Genomic DNA, 19706 nt, shown 5'->3' with positions numbered 1-19706 from the left:
TAAAAAAGTTTGTTTACCAATTTCTTTGAAAATATGGACCACCCTGATTTTCATGTACATTTTAAAGAGGGCCTTATTATTTAGGGACAACTTTGTAGAAGACCATATTTGCCTAAAAACTCATTTGAAGGCGTTAAATGCACCTTTCCTCGTAAATCTGGTTCGTGGACCACTGTGCAATGCTATAAAGACCAAGTTTGGCCAACCGTCAACTTGGTGGCGGTAGTGAGCAAACGTCAAACTCGAACAAAACCGATGCACGCGCCACGGGTGGGCTGTCGGCCAACTATAATATTTTTAAATTTTTCGGTAAATCAGTGTACGATGAGTATGATTGAAGCGTTACATCTGTTTGTCTGTGGTATTTTAATGAATTTCGTTAGTTTTTTTTTTCACTGAGTGCTCCGGAAACCGCCTCGGGCACTTGTAACGCATATAAAAAAAAACTCTGCACTCCGAATGCTCCGAGCAAGCTTCCGAAATCCGCTGAATTTTCCTGAAATACTTCCGAAAACCCCCTGAAACTCCTTCGAATCCCCTGAAACTCCTTCAGACCCCCTGTAACGCAACAGAGACGCTCTTAGGCCCCAGAAAACGTAATTGTAATGCCTCTGTAATAACTTGCTGAAAATTATCTGAAACTTCATGCAATACCACCGAAAACCCCCTTGACCCCATGTAACGCAACCCTCCGAAATACTCGAAAACGCCCCCTTAACGGCCGTGGAGACCCTTCGAGCCTTCACGATTATACACTTAAAATAAGCGCGATGTGCAACATCAAGGTTAAGAATGTAACTCCAACTACGCTAACCAAGGCTCAATCTTTTGAGCATCCCCAAAACTACAAAAAATACAGATGCTTTAGATGAACGAAGTAATTCAGTTGGAATATGAGCGTGATCGCTGAAGGATTCAGAATCCCCTTCCACAACGCTTTTCATGTAAGTGAAAGTTATTATAAGCAGTACGGGTTCTTATGTGAATTTGTAGCAACATGTTTTGTTTTTTATTTGCCTCGCCAATTAATTTTCTCACACAGTACAATTTTTCTCATCGTTTTTTTTTCTGTTTCACTAAAAAAAATCGATAATAACCCATCAATGAATATATTCAAATGTAAGGAGATGGACACTGTTTTTGCTCGGTAATTTCACAACACCAAGCACACTTGCATCATTTCGACACCAAATGCACCAGGTCAGTGAATACCCGTACGTACGAACGTTGTTGCCTTTCTTCGGTATTTACGCAGTTGGTGTCTTTTTTTTCGTGATGAATTTGCAACCTCCATTTACGGTGATGTGTGGTCGGTCGGTCGCGGTGACTGACACGGATGACTTCATCCAGGCTGGTATATTATCGTCCAAAAGTCGATGTTGCGAGGAAGGTAGGTACCTACGCTGCTTCGGCTGCTGCTGATGCGCACTTATTTCGTTATTTTTTTGTTAAGCGTAACTGGCTGCTGCTAAAGACGGCAAAGTGAAAGCGCATTGCGCATTAAATGGAATGACTGAGATGATGGTATTCGAGGAATTTAAGCGAATTTTTGCGCGTTGTGCATTTTGACTGTCGCGGTTCGTCCTAGATTTTTGAGATATAAAAAAAGATCAAAATATTTGCCTTGCTTAGCTTTTTGTCTTCTTTTTTATTTGCCTTCTTAGCCATAGGGGGAAAATCTGCTCAACAGACACCCGACCAGGAAGTCCGGGTCGTGTGGGGTTTAAGTAAAGGCCAGGACTACTCTCTCCTTGATCCACTAAACAGCATTCCTATGGTCGCCAAACCCTTCGTCTCTCCGGAACCACCGAGAAGGCATTGCTTCAGAGAGGGGCTAGTGCACATCACACCCTCAAGGTTAGCTGCGTAGCCTGCAGCAACGAACATCGATGACTCGCTTCGGAGAGTCGATCACGGTAGCATGCCGGCGCTTAGCCAGTGTCCCGAGTGGTCCTCACCAGTCCCTTTGTCTTCGGAAGGCGGGCAGGGTCAACCCCACGCACGCGTCCAAGTGTTTTGCAGACATCAAGAACTGATGTCTACGTGCAACCAGATCTGACCTGCTGAGGGCAAGGGTATCACTACCCTCCAGGCCCAATCAGGTACACCAGAAGAAGTTGTTGACAGCCTCCATTTGCTCCGGCCCCTACAGGGAACCCCTTTCCAATCGCCGGCTCGGCACCAACCCAGTAGACCGACGCCACTACATCAACACTACCAGGACTTCCTCTCCACGGCCACTTAATCGCTGTAAGGGATTTCGACCGCAGGGCACCGGTATGACCTACGAAGCCGACTCCGAACCCCTGGACCACCTCTTGTACCGCATCCGAACTAGCCATTTCCGAGTCCACGCGCCACCTCCTCTGAAGCTCCCACACGATGTGAGTGACAGCCGTTGAAACGGAATTCCAGCCAAACTCATCCCTACACATCCTCTGGTGGACAAGATTGTCCGCAGTTGTGTCCTCCCCGCATGTGGCAAGCATGCGGTCACGCATTGTGCGAAAACGCGGCCACAAGAACAAAACGTGTTCCGTAGTTTACTCTAAACGATGTAGAGATGCTGTCGTACACCGCAGAGCTATTGGACATCAACCGGGACAGTGCCGCAATAGCTGTGGAGGCTCTTTTACAGGCATAAATCGACGTGGCTACCAAAGGTAAGCTTATCGTCGATCATCACACCCAAGTGTTTGACGGAGCGCTTTGACAGGACAGTGCACTCTCCTACACTGATCTCCGTCTGCTGCTCCGACTTCCGGTTGTTAACAACCGTCACCTCTGTCTTGTGGTGACGCTCCAGTTTCCTGGACCGCATTCACGCCTCCACAACCTTGATCGAGTGGTCGGAAGTCAACTTCACCTCCTCGATCGTTTCACCGTAGACTTCGAGCGTAATGTCGTCGGCAAATCCGACAATCTCCACTCCCACTGGGTACTCTAACCTCAACACCTCGTCGTACATGACATTCTTCCATAACACCGGACCCAGCACTTCCGACCCACCTCCGTGTCGTAAACTAGCACGCGATTCTGAAAGTAGCTTTCGAGAATTATGTACAAGTACTCCGGTATCCCCAGACGCAAGAGCCATCAACAATAGCAGACCAGCTGGCGCTATTAAACGCATTCCTTACATCCAAAGTCACTACCGCGCAGTAGCGAATTCCCCTCCTCTTAGGCTCGAGTGCTTTCTCGGCGGTTTTTGTAACCGACAAGATAGTGTCTACGGTGGACCTCCCCTTCCGGAAGCCGTACTGGTTGCTCGAAAGACCATTTTCGCCCTCAGTGAACCTCAACATTCTATTGAGGATGATCTTTTCGAGCACCTTCACCGCCGTGTCTATCAAGCATATTGGTCTATATGCCGACGGGTCTCCGGGTGGTTTCCCCGCCTTTGGCAATAGTACCAGGCTCTGCCTCTTCCAAGCTTCTGGGAAAACTTCCTCGTCCAGGCATTTCTGCATAGCAGACCTGAACATCTCGGGAGCCTCTGCAATAGCTACTTTTAAGGCCAGGTTCGGAGCTCCGTCCGGACCTGGGGCCTTACCTACGCTAAGGGACTTAGCTATCCCCGCAAGTTCCACATCGGTGACCCTCTCCTCATCGCCAACCCCAGTCCCCGGCTGTCCTACGAAAGGAGGCCAAGGACTAGGATCATGACGCGGAAAAAGTCCTCCAATGATCCCCTCCAACATCTCTGGAGATTGCTCTGTAGCAGCCATCACACCTCTGGTCTTGGCCATAACGATCCTGTAGGCGTCATCCCACGGGTTCGTATTGGCACTCTGACAGAGACCCTAAAAGCAGGCCTTTTTGCTTGCTCTTATCTCGGTCTTAAGCACGGCTTTTGCAGCGTCGAACATCACCCGCCGTTCGTTTCGCTCTTTCTCTGATCGTGCTCGCTGCATTCTCCGCCTAGCCCGGATGTCTGTTGTTCGAGGATTTCCCGGTACAGATCATGCAGATGGGCGGACTCGTGCAGCTTTGGGCCGTATGACCTTCAGCGCCACATCGCCTGCACAGTTTGCGCCTGTCGGGGCTTTTGCAGTCCCACGACTTGTGTTAAGTGTTTACCATTGCTCATGTGTACATAAATATGACAGCGAGCCTCCCACCAAATTGTCTCCCAGCTCTTAAAAATCGCAGTGTGCTGCGCTGCTAGAAGGCTCACGAAAATCTGGTGGGTGCGAGCTAGGCACATGGCTCCCGGGGAGCTCGTCTCATGCGCTGCGTGAGCTGTTGGTATCTAAGGTGAAAAACAACTTCTTGGTAATGATACGATTCTCTTTGATCCAGGTCTTTTTCCTGCTCGGCCCCAGACGGGAACCTGCCAAAGCCCCAAGCGGCTGGTCTTTAGCCGACGGCTGCTTCCGGGGTGGGCACTCAAGACCTCTTGTGGTGACCTGGATCTCAGGGTCGTTAGTGTGGTGGTAGACTACTTCCCACCTTTATGGCACCAGGCGGAAAACAATTTGCAGATGGCGAAAAGGGATTACGTGGTTAAAAAAAAGAACTTTAATTTACACTAATTCAAACATTTAATTTAATTCAAAGCAATTCAATAATTTAGGTTTATTCACGGAGATTTATGGAGAAAGGAAAATTGAAAATGACACACCTTTTTGCTCGGGTACCGTACCAGCTCGGGGATGGTTAGACGCCGGGCTTCGACGCTCGTGGTGGGCTCGGGTTGGCGCGCACTTGTTTCGTCCAATCACGGTTGGCTCACCAGCTTCCGCCGAGACGTCCGCCAGGTTGTCGTCGGGACGCTCGATCGATGCCTTCTTCGCCGAATAGTAGTCTGCACTCCCTCGGTCCGGTCGACTATCACCCACGTGGCACAGTCGTCAGAATCGAAAAACTCACTTCACTGACGGGAATCACGCTCGCACACGGAAACTTCTGGGTCGGTCGATCACTTGCGCGGACACTTGGCAATTCTGTTACTGGAGTGGGAAGGAGATTATAAAACGCGGACTACTATATACTTTGGCAAAATCTGTTACCAAAAAGAGACCTGAACCAAATCTCAGGCGGGTTTTATTGCAGCTGATGTTCGTGGTTGAAATCAGCCTCCACATCAACGGGCAGTTTAACAACTAGATCAGCCGTTGAAAGATGGTCGTTTGGTGTCAGGGGGTATTGCATGGAGTGGAATGATTTTGAATTCAAAATATAATAGGGTTGTAAAGGACATCTGACACCAAGGGAAAAGGAGTGGGAAAAAGAAATAGGAATTTTATAACTAAATTATTCAATCTATTTTTATTTAATTTAATATTCTATTTTAAATAACCGCGAATTCATTTTCTATTAACAAAAAGAAACAACTATTTACAAAATATTTACAGTTTAATTATTTACAATATTGGAACCTAGATGACAGGTTACAGTAACGAAGAACCTCAACAACTTTTTTCAACACACAGCACAAGTGTCTGGTTGGTCTATGCGATACGACTAGGGACTCTCAATGCAAAGGTTAAGGTTTCAATTCTCGTTCGTTTAGGAAGTTTTTGTCGTGAAATTTTCTAATTTAATCAGCTCATGAGACGAAGCTCATGAGACACATCTTGAGAAAAATGAGGCGCACAATTTTCAGTCTCAAAATGTACTGTGCTCCTGGGAGCTCGCTTGTAATGTGGCTCCCGTACATGGGACTACAGGACGTGTACATCAACTCTGCTTGTGTCCTGGTTCCAGACACCTGAAGCAAACCTCTGGTGGCTCGTGGAATGTCAAGTGACATACACACCAGCCCACCTTTATGCTCCCTACTTTAATGGACTTTTTAACGTCCGCCACAGGTAGCTGAACCAAAGCTATCTGTGTCCCTGCTGGCCCTTTCCGTAGCTTAACGGCTGCGGCAGCCACCTGTACATCGCACTGTTGCCGCAGTGCCGTGACGAGCTCTTCCACTTCGGTGATCTCATCAATGTCCTTGACCTTCAGAGTCGCCTCATGTGTCAGAGCCCTCACCTGCACACCCTCACCAAAGACCTCTTCTGCCAGCCTCTTATAGGCGGCGCCCTTGTGCTCCTTCTGGCGCTTCAGCTCCAGGATCATCTCGCCCGTACGAGTACGTCTTGGTCCCCCCTTGGATCGCCCCGCTCTGTGGCTGTTGAGGGCCCACCAGCGGTTACAACCCCTTGTTCCCATCGTTCCGGGACGGGCCAGCCTTTTCAGCCCCACCCTTCCCAGCTTTCCGGGAACCCTGGCTGGGGTCCGACCTTCCGGCATTATTACCGACTTTCGGGGTAATGATTCGCCTGGCCTTGCGGGCACCGCCAGACAGCTCCTCGCCTAACGGTTGCTTCGCCCGCTTCTGCGATTGCTTGCCCCGTTTGTCGCGAGCAGTCGTTTCTGCCTTATTTGGACTTCCTGCGAAGGAGAAGGCCTCCGTTTGGGTAAACTTCGGCACTTTCTCAATTGCAGGCTCCGCTGTTGCAGCAGTCAGCAACGCGAGTGCCGCGTGCTCCTGCTTGGCATCATCGATCGACACCCTAAGTCGAAGCAAGGCCGTTTTTAGGTCCTTATGTTTTAGGCTTATGTTTGACTTAGTGGACGCAAAGTCGATGATTTTGCCAAGCTGCTGCTCAGCTACCTCTATTGCGGACCGTCCTTTGGATTCTTGGTTGACGGCCCTCAACAACCACGTTCCGTCCAAAACCTCCACCGGCTGGCTTGCCGGGAAGTGGACTGGAGCACCCACGCTTGAGCTGCATACGCAACTCCCAACGCCTATCTCCTCACTTCTCCTTGTCGGAGACCTTATCAACCCGCTTCTTGCGCTTCTTGCTGGTGCGTCGCGCTACAACGAACCAGATGCTCGCCATCCGCCAGGTGTTGCAGGAATGCCGCGAATACAACGTGCCCACACATCGATTTTAAATCGCCGTATCGATCGATCGATCGAGACCAGCTATGGCAGATTATGCACCAAAAAAGGATTCCCGGATAAAATGATACGATTTCAAGGCAACGATGGATCGAGTGATGTACGTAGTTCGAGTATCAGGGACACTCTCGAGTCCCTTCGAATCTCGCAGAGGGTTACGGCAAGGTGATGGTCTTTCGTGCTTGCTGTAGTTTAACATTGCTTTAGTAGAGGCTGTAAGGATAGCATAAACACGAGTGGAACGATTTTCATGAAATCCGTTCAGCTGCTTATTTTCGCTGATGATATTGATATGATAGCTCGCAAATTTGAGACGATGGCCGAAACGTACATCCGACTGAATAATGAAGTCAAGCGAATCGGATTAGTCATGAATGTTTCGAAGACAAAGTACATGATGGCAAAGGGCTCCAGGGCAAAGGGCGCCCGCCACCCCGAAATTCTATCGACGGTGATGAAATCGAGGCGGTTGAAGAACTCGTGCACTTGGGCTCAGAGACGCATTGTGGCAGGAAATCGAGCTTACTTTTGACTCCGCCGAACTCTACGATCGAACAAAGTTCGCCGTCACACGAAGTTAACTATCTACAAAACGTTGATTAGACCGGTAGTCGTCATCACCCTTCAAGACTCTGGACAACCGTCCCTGCTGCCCCGAAGTTTATCGTCTTCGACACTGAAGTGTGTTATTGAAAGTATAAAAAGTGTTAGAAAAAACCAATCAATTCAAACATATTGGATAAAAATCGTTTCACCTGGGGGATTTCTGTTCCTGGTCGAATGACAGTAAACTAGCTCAATATCACATCTATGTAATTTCAGAAAATCCAAGTAATTTCAACCGCTTTCGCAGCTCAGGCGCAATACCGAGGTGATAAAACTGTTCCCGTATTCTTGTCACCGCGTGTCACTGAACTGGATCTACAAGCTTGACCACGCATTCAACTGAAAACTACGCGAAAAAAAACTGGAGAGAACGAGAAGATAAACTAATTCGCCAACGTAGGCGCGAGTTGATTATCCCGTCGTCCGTCCGTTCGTCTGTACCTATATAGTTGTCGCCGTGGCGCAGCTCCAGTCCAAATCAAAACCGTCGCTGGTTTATGAGTGCTGCTTGGTACTTAAGGGGAAGCTTACCGGGCGGGCCGGTAAAACCCGACTTCGGCGCACGTTTCGATGTTTTAAAAATTAACGAAAAGTGATATCGAAATATAAAACAAATCACGCTGTAGCTGAGATGTTGGGCTTCATTTTCATAAAAAAATATTTGATTTTACTCAAAATTTGAAAAAGTTGGACTCTCGAGAACACCAAAATTTTTGGTAGGAAAACCGCTCCCATGCCGCAAATTTTTGTGTTTGCACAACGATTTCTCCCGTAAAAATGTGTTTTATCATATAACTATGTACGGTCATTTTGCTCAGAAACTAATAACGAGTCGAATGGTATATAAATATCAGGGGGTTTCATACAAAAATCTACATTGAGAGGCATTTGTATGAAAACATTTCCAAAATTATTGCGCGCCACCGCGATCGAACAGCAGCTAACGGTTTCTTGGCTGGCCTGCGGTGGGCACCCGTGCGGATGATGGGAAAGAACATGAAACGGTAAAATAATATAAAAGATTTGTCGCTATGCTCACATGGAACAAATGCATAGTTCGCGGATGTAATAAAGATGCTAGAACTAGGGGATAATTTGTATTGGTCAATATCGCATATTTTAACGTTTTTTCCGTTGTGTCACATTTTCTACACAAAATGTTGAAGAAATAGCGAAGTAAGTTTTCAAACCGGAACATGTGATGGTGATGTGCTATAAAGGTATATTGTAAGTTTTGCTGATTTGTTAGACCATAATCGTCGCGACCAGCCGTCGTGTGGCATAATTTGGGAAGGATAAATTAAAATACTCCTCATACGTTACTCCCAAATGATTTTTTTATACAACACTAAGAGCAGAGTTGTTGACAAAATTCCTTAAAAAAACATGTCAGAATTACTGACTTAATATTTTGAGAAACTCAAGAGGAGCCTGAATTACTTACTCTAGCAGGAAAACTTGAAAGAATCTTAATAATGTTCATTGAACAATTTTTTTTTTAATTTTTATACAGAATAAATACCGAGGAAGATTATTTATTGAATATATTCTGTCCGATTTGACTTTCAGTATTATATAGAAATAAAAAAGATTGTGAAACATCTGTCGGGATTGTTCAACATATAGGGTATCATGCCATTTTGTCATATGACTCCTATTTCCGCCGTACATTTCCAAAACCAACGCGATGTATATGTATATACGGAAAACATAAAACTATTAAAATCTTAAGTCTTACCCCAAAAATATTTTATTGTTGACTCTCAGAAACTACTGTTAAATTTTGAGCGAAATCGGACAAGTCTACAAGTCTAGAGGGGCGCTCAACGGGCTGGAAGTTTGTATGGGAAAATCCATCCAGTTATACGGAGAAACCACATGTTTTCAGTTTTTTAGTCTAGGTAGCGATGTATATGTTCAATCATCACCAAATTTTCCATCTTTATCGGAAAATCTATCTTCAACAACATTGCCGAAAACCGCAAATTGATCCGAGTTCATTTGAATAATTTATACCCTATAAAACTATAACTCATTTTAGAGAGATTTAATGATAGCAAAAACGAAAGCACAGGTATGCACGAGCTTGAAAAAGATTTTTTTTTCCAAAAAAAAAATAAGACCTGGCCTTGTTTCATTCATTGACAACTATTTTGTAAGCAATATTGTTCAAAAAAATATCAATCCACGAAAGCAAACAAGGGCGCACCCGGGGGGGACCGAGCAACTATATTCTAACTTAACCGAAAAACTTAGATGATCAGAGCTGTTTTTGACTAGTAAAAATTAAATTCGCCTGCATCCTTGTATTTTTTTAATGTATGCAGGAATTCCTTCGGAAATTCTTGGAGGAATATCTTCGAAAATTCCTGAGGGTATTCCTTCGGAAATACCTGGAGGAATTCCTTTGGAAATTCATGAAGGAATTCCATCCAAAATTCCTGGAGGAATCCCTTCGCAAATTCCTGAAGAAATTCCTTCGGAAATTCCTGAAGGGTTCCTTCGGAAATTCCTTGGGCAGTTCCTTGGGAAAATCTTGGATGAATACCTTCGGAGATTCCTGGAGGAATTCTTTCAGAAATCCATAGAGAAATTCGTGAGGAAATCCTTAGGTGAATTCCTTACGAAATTCATGAACAAAATAATTCCAAACTTCCTGGAGGAATGCTTTTGGAAATTCCTGGAAGAATTCCTTCGGAAATTGCTGGACGAATGTCATTGAAAATTCCCGGAGGAATTCCTTCGGAAAGTCGTGGAGGATTTTTTTCGGAAATATTTTTTGGATTATTTTTGGAAATTCTTGCAGGAATTCCTTCGGAAATTCCTAGCGGAATTCCTGGAGGAATTCCTTCGGAGATTCCAGGAAACTCCGAAGGAATTCTTTCAGAAATTTCGGGAGGAATTCCTTCATAAATTGCTGGACGAATTCCTTTGGAGATTCCCGGAGGAATTCATTCAGAAATTCCAGGAGAAATTCCTTTAGGAATTCCTAGATGAATTCTTCCGGAAATTCCTGAAGGAATTCCATCGGAAATGCTGGACGAATTCCATTGGAAATTTCTTGAGGAATGCCATCCATAATTTTTAGAGGAATCCCTTCGCAAATCCTGGAAGAATTCCTTTGGAAACTTCTGGAGAAATTCCATCGGAAATTCCTGAAGGACTTCGTTCGGAAATTACTGGAGGAATTCCATCGAAAATTCCTTGGCGAGGTCCTTCGAAAAATCTTATAAAGACACTACACCGTCTCCGAGCCGGGGCCCGTGGCGTAGTTGGTCACACGTTCGCTTCATATGCGGATGGTCATGGGTTTGATTCCCAGCCCCGGCACTTGCAATTTTTCGTCAGTTGCTTTTCCCCCGAGAGCAACTGACACTGACCCTCTTCTGAGCCCCATGGCTCAAACGGACCCGGATACCTGGACATCGGCGAACTGCTACTCATAATGGACCCCCAATCGGACTGGAAAGGAACAACGGCCATCCATCATTATCCTTGTGCTCATCATTCTACTAGGTATAAAGTAGAAAAAGTGAAAGCAGCAGAAAGGCAACCAGTTCGATAAAGTAGAATAGAATCTAGGCGCTGTACAAAATGTACAGCTGTCAATTGAAATTGCTCACGTAGTGCCCCAGTGGACAAAAGAGCTATAAATTAGGTTAAGTGATTAAGAATAAAAAAAAACTACACCGTCTTCAGCCAGAGGCTGCACAGACTGAATATTACATACACGAGACAACGAACAACACACTTAACACCCAGTGGCCCAATGGAGAATTTTCCGTTTGACGAAAAGTTTTCCCCGACTGGAGCGGGAATCGAACCCGCACTCCGAGGCTTACGAAACGCCTAGACAACTGACGCCGCTAACCGCACGGCCACGAAGCCCATGGATGAATACTTTCAGAAAGTTCTGGAGGAATTCTTTCAGAAATTCCGGGAGGAATTCCTTCGGAAATTGGTGGACGAATTCCTGTGGAGATTCCTGGATGAATTCTTTCGGAAATTCCGGGAGGAATTGCTTCGGAAATTCCTGAAGCAATTCCTTCAAAAAATCCTGGAGGAATTCCTTAAAAAATTCCAGAAGGAATTCCTTCCAAAATTCTTGTAGGAATCCCTTCGCAAATTCCTGGAAGAATTCCTTCGGAAATTCCTGAAGGAATTCGTTTGGAAATTCCTGAAGGAATTCCTTCGGAAATTTCTGCAGGAATACCTTCGGAAGTTCCTTGGGGAGTTCCCTCGAAAAATCTTGGATGAATTCCTCCGGAAATTTCTGGAGGAATTCTTTCAGAAATCTGTAGAGAAATTCCTGAGAAAATCCTTGGATGAATTCCTTAGGACATTCCTGGAAAAAAATCATTCTAAACTTCTTAGAGGAATGCTTTTTATGATTCCTGGAGGAATTCTTTCGGAAATTACTGGACGATTTCCTTTGGAAATTCCAGGAGGTGTTCTTTCGTAAAGTCTTTTTGGATTTTATTTTTGGAAATTCCAAGAGGAATTCCCTCGAAAATTCATGGAGGAATTCCGTTACGAATTCCTTTAGGAATTCCTTCAAAAATTCCTGGAGGAATTCTTTCGGAAATTCCGGGAGGCATTCCTTCGGAAACTGCTGGACGAATTCGTTTGAAGATTCATGGAGGAATTCCTTTGGAAATTCCTGCAGGAATTCTTTCTGAAATTCTTAGGGGAATTTCTTCGGAATTTCCAGGAGAAATCCCTCCGGAATCTCTTGGATGGATTCCTTCTGAAATTCGTGGATCAATTATTTCGGAAACTCCTGGAGGAATTCCTTCGGAAATTCTTGGAGGATTTTTTTTAAATCCCGGAGGAATTCCATTGGAAATTCCTGGAGGAATTCCTTTGGAAATTCTTTCGGAAATTCCTGGAGAAACTCTTTTGGAAATTCCGGAAGGATTTTTTTTTTGAAATTCCAGGAAGAATTCCTTCAGACATTACAGGAGAAATTCTGTCGGAAATTCCTGGAGAAATTCCTTTGGAATTTTCCAAAGGAATTTCTCCATGAATTTCCGATGTAATTCCACCAGGAATTCTGCGAAGGATTTTCTGAATGAATTCCTCCATGTATTTCCGAGAGAATTCCTCCATGAATTTCCGTGGAAATTCCTCAAGGAATTTCCGAGGGAAATCCTCCAGGAACTTCCGGAGAAATTCCTCCAGGAAATTTCGGAAAAAAATCCTCCACAAGTTTCTGAAGGAATTGCTCTAGGAATTTCCGGAGGAATTCCTCCAGGAATTTCCGAAGGAATTCTTCCAAGAATTTTCAAGGGAATTCCTCTTGGGATTTTCAAAGGATTTCCTCGTGGAATTTCCGAAAGAATTCCTTCATGAATGTCCGAAGAAATCCCTTCATGAATTTTCGAAGGAATTCCTCCATGAATTGCCGAACAAATTCCTCCAGGAATTTTGCCAAGGAATTTCAAAAGGATTTTCCGAAGGAATGCCTCCATTAATTTCCGAAGGAATTCCTCCAGAAATTTTCCGACGGAATTCCTCTACGAATTTCCGAAGAAATTCCTCGAGGAATTTCCGGAAGAATTCCTCCAAGAATTTCCGAAGAAATTCTTTCAGGGATTTTTCCAAGAAATTCCTCTTGGAATTTTTAAAGATTTTATCCTCTGGAACTTCCGAAGGAATTCCTCCATGAATGTCCGAAGGAATTCCTACATGAATTTCCAAAGGAATTCCTCCAGAAATTTTCCGACGGAATCCCTCCACGAATTTCTGAAGGAATTCCTCCAGGAATTTTGCGAAGGACATCCTATAGCATTTTCCAAAGGAGTTCCTCCATGAATTTCCGAAGGAATTGCTCCAGAAATTTTCCGAAAGAATTCATTTACGAATTTCTGAAGAAATTCCTCCACGAATTTTCAAAGGAATTCCTCCAGGAATTTCCTGAAAAATTCCTCCATGAATTTCCTGATGAGTTTCTTCAGAAATTTCTGGAGGAAATTCTCCAGGAATTTCCGAAGGAGATCCTCCAGGAATTTTCAAAGAAATTCCTTCTGCAATTTCCGAAGGAGCTCCTCCTGGAATTTCCGAAGGAATTCCTTCATAAATTTCCGAAGGAATTCCTTCAGGAATTTCCGAAGGAATTCCTTCAGGAATTTCCGAAGGAAATCTTCCAGCATTTTCCGAAGGAATTCCTCCTGGAATTTCCGAGAGGATTCCTGCAGTAATTTCTGATGGAATTGCTCCAGGGATTTTCAAAGGAATTTCACCTGGAATTTTCAAAGGATTTCCTGCCGGAATTTCCGAAGGAATTCTTTCATGAATATCCGAAGGAATTCCACCAGGAATTTTCGAAAGACTTTCTCCAGGAATTCCATCACGAATTTCCGAAGGAGTTCCTTCATAAATTTCAGAAGGAATTCCTCCATGACTTTTGCGAAGGAATCGTTCAAGGATTTTCTAAAGGAATTCCTCCATTAATTTCCGAAGGAATTCCTCCAGAAATTTCAGGATGAAATTTATCCAGGTATTTCCGAAGGAATCATCCAGTAATTTCCGAAGAAATTCCTCCAGGAATTCTCGCAGGAAATCCTCCACGAATTCTCGAAGGAATTCCTCCAAGAATTTCCGAGGAAATTCCTCCAGAATTTTCCAGAAGAATTCCTCCATGAGTTTCCGGAGGAGTTTGTCCAGGAATTTCCGTAGGAATTCCTCCAGGAATTTTCAAAGGAATTTCTCCTGGAATTTTCAAAGGATTTCCTCCTGAATTTCCGAAGGAATCCCTCTACGAATTTCCAAAGAAATCCCTCCCGGAATTTCCAAAGAAATTTCTTATCGATTTGCCTTGAAATACCTCCAAAAATTTCCGAATGAATTCCTTCAAAAATTTTTGACGGTTGTCCTCAAAAAATTTCCTTAGGATTTTCTCACATAATCCCCAAACGTGTTTCTGAAGGAATGTTTGAAGAAGTTTCTCAAGTTTTCGTAGGAGTTCCGCAATACATTTTTGAAGGAATTTCTTGAGGAATTTCCGAAGAAACTTCTCAAGGATCTTTCGCTGGAATTACTTGAGGAATTTCGTAAAGATTTATAAAAAAAACAAAAAAAATCCTCAACGAACTTATCAAACAATTTCTCACGAAATTTCCGAAGGTATTCCATAAGACATTTCAGACATATGTCAAAAAAATTTCCAAGCAAACTCCTTTAACAATTTCCGAATTTTCCTTATCAAGGCATTTTCAAAGGACTTCTTCAAAGAATTTCCGAATGAGTTCCCCTAGGAAATAAAAAATCACAAAAAGCATTTCTTCAGAAATTTCCGAAATATTTTTTCAAGGAAGTTTTGAAATAATGTTAAAGAAATTCCTTATGGAACAAGTTATGGAATTTCAGAAGGGATATCTCATGAGACTTTTAGTGGAAAGAATTGCTTCAGGAATTTGGGAAGGAATTCTCACTGAAATTTCCGGATGAATTCCTCCAAGAATTTTTGAAGGTATTCCTCAAGGAATTTTCGGAAGAATTTCTCACGAAAACTCCGAAGAAGTTCCTCAAGGAATATTTTATATCTATTTCAAAGAAATTCCTCAAGGAATTCCCGAAGAATGTTCTAAAGGAAATCGTAGAAGAACTCTCGATGGAATGTTTTATGGAATTTCTCAAGGAGCTTTAGAAATGAAGGAATTCCCCAAGAACTTTCTGAAGAATTTGTCAAGGAATTTCCGGTGGAATTATTCAAGGATTTTTAAAATAAATTCCTGAAATTATTCTTTAATTGATTCCTTTAAAAATTTCCGAATTTCCGAAAAACTTCCAAAGATATTCCTCCAGGAATTTCCGAAGGTATTCCTTTAGAAATTTTCAAAGATTTTTTTCCGGTAATTTCTAAGGAATTCATTAAAGGATTTTTCGAAGAAATTTCTCCAAAAAATTCTAAGGGTATTCCTCAAGGAAAGGAATCTTAGTTTAATTGGATTTTTTGAAAGAATTCCCGGAGAAATTCTTAAAGTATTTTCTGGAGCTTCTCAAACGGATTTCTGGTGGAATTAAGAATGATATTTGTAAAGAATTACTGGAGATATTTTCAAAAGAATGCATGGTGAAATTCGTAATAAAACTTCTGGAGGAATTATTGATAAAAATTTCTGAAGATATTGCCAACGGAATTACTACAAGTTTTCCGAAGGTAATTTCTGCTGGAATATCTACATTAAAATAACCTGGAAAAATAACAGAGAAATTTCTGGAAAAACTGTTGGAAAAATTCAAATTCATGATGGCATTTGTTAAGAAATTCCTGAAGCAATATGAGGAATTCCTCAAGATTATAATCATATATGATTCTTCCATTGAACCATTCCTGTTAATCACCCATATTTCATACTTCACTTTTATTTATTTTTTAATGATGAAGTATTTGAACTCCTTGTTACTGTAATTTGGTTTTCAGTGTAAGGGTGCTCGCCTCCCCCTGGCCAAAAAGCTGGCTACGCCCTTGAAAGCAAATATAAAATTGGCATGCGTGCGCATGAAAAAAAAAAGCTTAGAAATCCCTATCACAATCATCCAATATGCGAAGATCCCTAAAATTGTGTTCTTTGGAAATTTAAAGGTAAGTGGCAATTATGTAACAGCTTCTTCAAAATCAGCCTACCATATCGTTACGGCAACGGAATTAGGTTCAGATTTTTCAAAAATGCGCAATTTCTCTTGGAATTGATGGCCTACTGAAATATTTTTAAGGAAATCCTGAGTGATCTATAGTCAGAAAAAAATCAGATTAGCATGAGCATAGTTGACCGAAAAATTCGTACTACCGTAATCCGGGGTAACATTGAAATTCCTAAAGGACATTCCTATAGAAAATTCCTAAAGGACGTTCCTAAAGGAAATTCCTAAAGGAAATTCGTAAGGGAAATTCCGAAAGGAAATTCGTAAGGGAATTTCCGAAAGGAAATTCGTAAGGAAAATTCCGAAAGGAAATTCCTAAAGGAAATTCCTAAAGAAAATTCCGAAAAGAAATTCCTGTAGGTAATTCCGAAAGAAAATTCCTAAAGGAAATTCCAAAAGGAAATTCCTAAAGGAAGTTCAGAAAGGAAATTCCTAAAGGAAATTCCGAAAGGAAATTCCTAAAGGAAATTCCGAAAGGAAATTCCTACAGGAAATTCCGAAAGGAAATTCCTAAAGGAAATTCCGAAAGGAAATTCCTGACAGCTGAGAAATTCAGATGAATATTTGAGTTCACTGAGCTTGCTCGAGGATTCTTGAAGAGTTTTAGAGTATTCCTCGATATTTTGTGATTATTTAGGAACTCTAATGAATATATGAGTTCACTGAGATTGTTCGAGGATTCTTGAAGAGTTTTAGAGTATTCCCCGATATTTTGTGATTATTTAGAAATTCTAATGAATATTTGAGTACACTGAGCTTGCTCGAGAATTCTTGAAGAATTTGAGAATATTCCTCGACTTTTTGTGATTATTTAGGAATACTAATGAATATTTGAGCCTGCTGAGCTTATTCGAGGATTCCTGAAGAATGTTAGGAGTTTTCCTCGATTTTACGATAATTGAAAAATTCAGATGAATATTTGAGTACACTGAGCTTGCTCTAGGATTCTTGAAGAGTTTTAGAGTATTCCCAGAATTCCCAGGTCATCATAAAAATCAACAAATATTCCCAAATACTTGAACAAACCCTCGAGCAAGCTCATTGAACTCAAATATTCACCAGAATTCCCCAGGTCATAAAAATCAACAAATATTCACAAATTCTTCAAGAACCCTCGAGCAAGATATTCACCAGAATTCCCAGGTCATCATAAAAATCAACAAATATTTACAAATACTTCAACAAACCCTCGAGCAAGATGATTGAACTCAAATATTCACCAGAAATCCCAGGTCATCAAAAAAATCAATAAAAATTCACAAATACTTCAACAAACCCTCGGGCAAGCTCATTGAACTCAAATATTCACCAGAATTCTCAGGCCATCATAAAAATCAACAAATATTCACAAATACTTCAAGATCCCTCGAGCAAGATGATTGAACTCAAATATTCACCAGAATTCCCAGGTCATCATAAAAATCAACAAATATTTACAAAAACTTCAACAAACTCTCGATCAAGCTCATTGAACTTAAATATTCACCAGAAATCCCAGGTCATCATAAAAATCAATGAAAATTCACAAATACTTCAACAAACCCTCGGGCAAGCTCATTCAACTCAAATATTCACCAGAATTTCCAGATCATCATAAAAATCAACAAAAATTCAAAAATACTTCAAGAACCCTCGAGTAAAATCATTCAACTCAACTATTCACCAAAATTCCCAGGTCATCATAAAAATCAACAAATACTTCAACAAACCCTCGAGCAAGCTGATTGAACTCAAATATTCAACAGAATTTCCAGAGGAATTTCCATTCGGAATATCCTTTAGGAATTTGCTTTCGGAATTCCCTTTAGGAATTTCCTTTCGGAATTTCCCTTACGAATTTCCTTTCGGAAGTTCCTTTACGGATTTCCTTTCGGAATTTCCCTTACTAATTTCCTTTAGGAACGTCATTTAGGAATTTTCTTTAGGAATGTCCTTTAGGAATTTCCTTCAGGAATTTTCTTTAGGAATTTCCTTTAGGAATTTCCTTTAGGTTTTTTCGTTTAGGATTTTCCTTTAGGATTTTTCTTTAAGAATTTACTTTAGAAATTTCCTTTAGGATTTTCCTTTAGAAATTTCCTTTAGGTATTTTCTTTAGGAATTTCCTTCAGGAATTTCCTTCAGGAATTTTCTTTAGGAATTTTCTTCAGGAATTTTCTTTGGGAGTTTTCTTTAAGGATTTTGTTCAGGAATTTCCTTCAGAAACTTATTTCCAAGATTTTTTTTTGCGAATATTATTTACGAATTTCCTTTCGGAATTTCCCTTACGAATTTCCTTTAGGAATTTTCTTTAGGAGCGAACTTTAGGAATTTTCTTTAGGGATTTCCTTTAGGAATTTTCTTTCGGAATTTCCTTTAGGAATATCCTTTAGGAATTTCCTTTAGGAATGTCCTTTAGGAATTTCCTTTAGTAATTTCTTTTAGGAATTTCCTTTAGGAATTTCCTTCGGAATTTCCTTTAGGAATTTCCTTTCAGAATATCCTTTAGGAATTTCCTTTCGGAATTTCCTTTAGGGATTTCTTTTAGGAATTTCCTTTAGGAATTTCCTTAGGAATTTCCTTTCGAAATTTCCTTAGGAATTTCCTTTCGGAATTTCCTTAAGGAATTTCCTTTCGGAATTTCCTTTAGGAATTTGCTTTCGGAATTTCCTTTAGGAATTTCCTTTCGGAATTTCCTTTAGGAGTTTCCTTTCGGAATTTCCTTTCGTAATTTCCTTTAGCAGTTTCCTTTCGGGATTTCCTTTAGGAATTTCCTTTCGGAATTTCCCTTAGGAGCTTCCTTTCGGAATTTCCTTTAGGAATTTCCTTTAGGAATTTCCTTTAGAAATTTCCTCAAGGAATTTCCTTTAGGAATTTCCTTTAGGAATTTCCTTTAAGAATTTCCTTTAGGAATTTCCTTTAGGAATTTCCTTTAGGAATTTCCTTTCGTAATTTCGTTTAGGAATTTTCTTTTGGAATTTCCTTTAGGAATTTCCTTTCGAAACTTTTTAAAGGAATTTCCTTTCGGAACTTCCTTTAGGAATTTCCTTTAGGAATTTCCTTTAGAAATTTCCTCAAGGAATTTCCTTTAGGAATTTCCTTTAGGAATTTCCTTTAAGAATTTCCTTTAGGAATTTCCTTTAGGAATTTCCTTTAGGAATTTCCTTTCGTAATTTCGTTTAGGAATTTTCTTTTGGAATTTCCTTTAGGAATTTCCTTTCGAAACTTTTTAAAGGAATTTCCTTTCGGAACTTCCTTTAGGAATTTCCTTTCGGAATTTCTTTAAGGAATTTGCTTTCGGAATTTTCCTTACGAATTTCCTTTCGGAATTTCCCTCACGAATTTCCTTTCGGAATTTCCCTTACGAATTTCCTTTCGGAATTTCTTTTTAGGAGTTTCCTTTAGGAATTTCCTTTAGGAATTTCCTTTAGGAATTTCCTTTGGCTCAAATATTCATTAGTATTCCTAAATAATCACAAAAAGTCGAGGAATATTCTCAAACTCTTCAAAAATTCTCGAGCAAGCTCAGTGCACTCAAATATTCATCAGAATTTCTCAGCTGTCGTAAAATCGA

The 19706-nt window shown here is 41.5% G+C and overlaps 1 protein-coding gene across 1 annotated transcript in view; it reads left to right on the top strand.

The window, feature by feature from the left end:
* Positions 1-1233: 1233 nt before the first annotated feature.
* The window catches only part of LOC134287812 (ribonuclease Oy-like), a 47549-nt gene continuing 29076 nt past the window's right edge, over positions 1234-19706 (top strand). Inside the window, exon 1 of the mRNA XM_062850804.1 lies at positions 1234-1390. Coding sequence (XP_062706788.1) covers positions 1377-1390 — 14 coding nt within the window. The 5' untranslated portion in view covers positions 1234-1376. The remainder of the gene's footprint in view (positions 1391-19706) is intronic.

Source organism: Aedes albopictus, chromosome 2 (genome assembly GCF_035046485.1).
Source record: "Aedes albopictus strain Foshan chromosome 2, AalbF5, whole genome shotgun sequence".
Lineage (NCBI taxonomy): Eukaryota > Metazoa > Arthropoda > Insecta > Diptera > Culicidae > Aedes > Aedes albopictus.
Note: the sequence above shows the minus strand (reverse complement) of the source record. Positions and strands in the feature narration are given on the sequence as shown.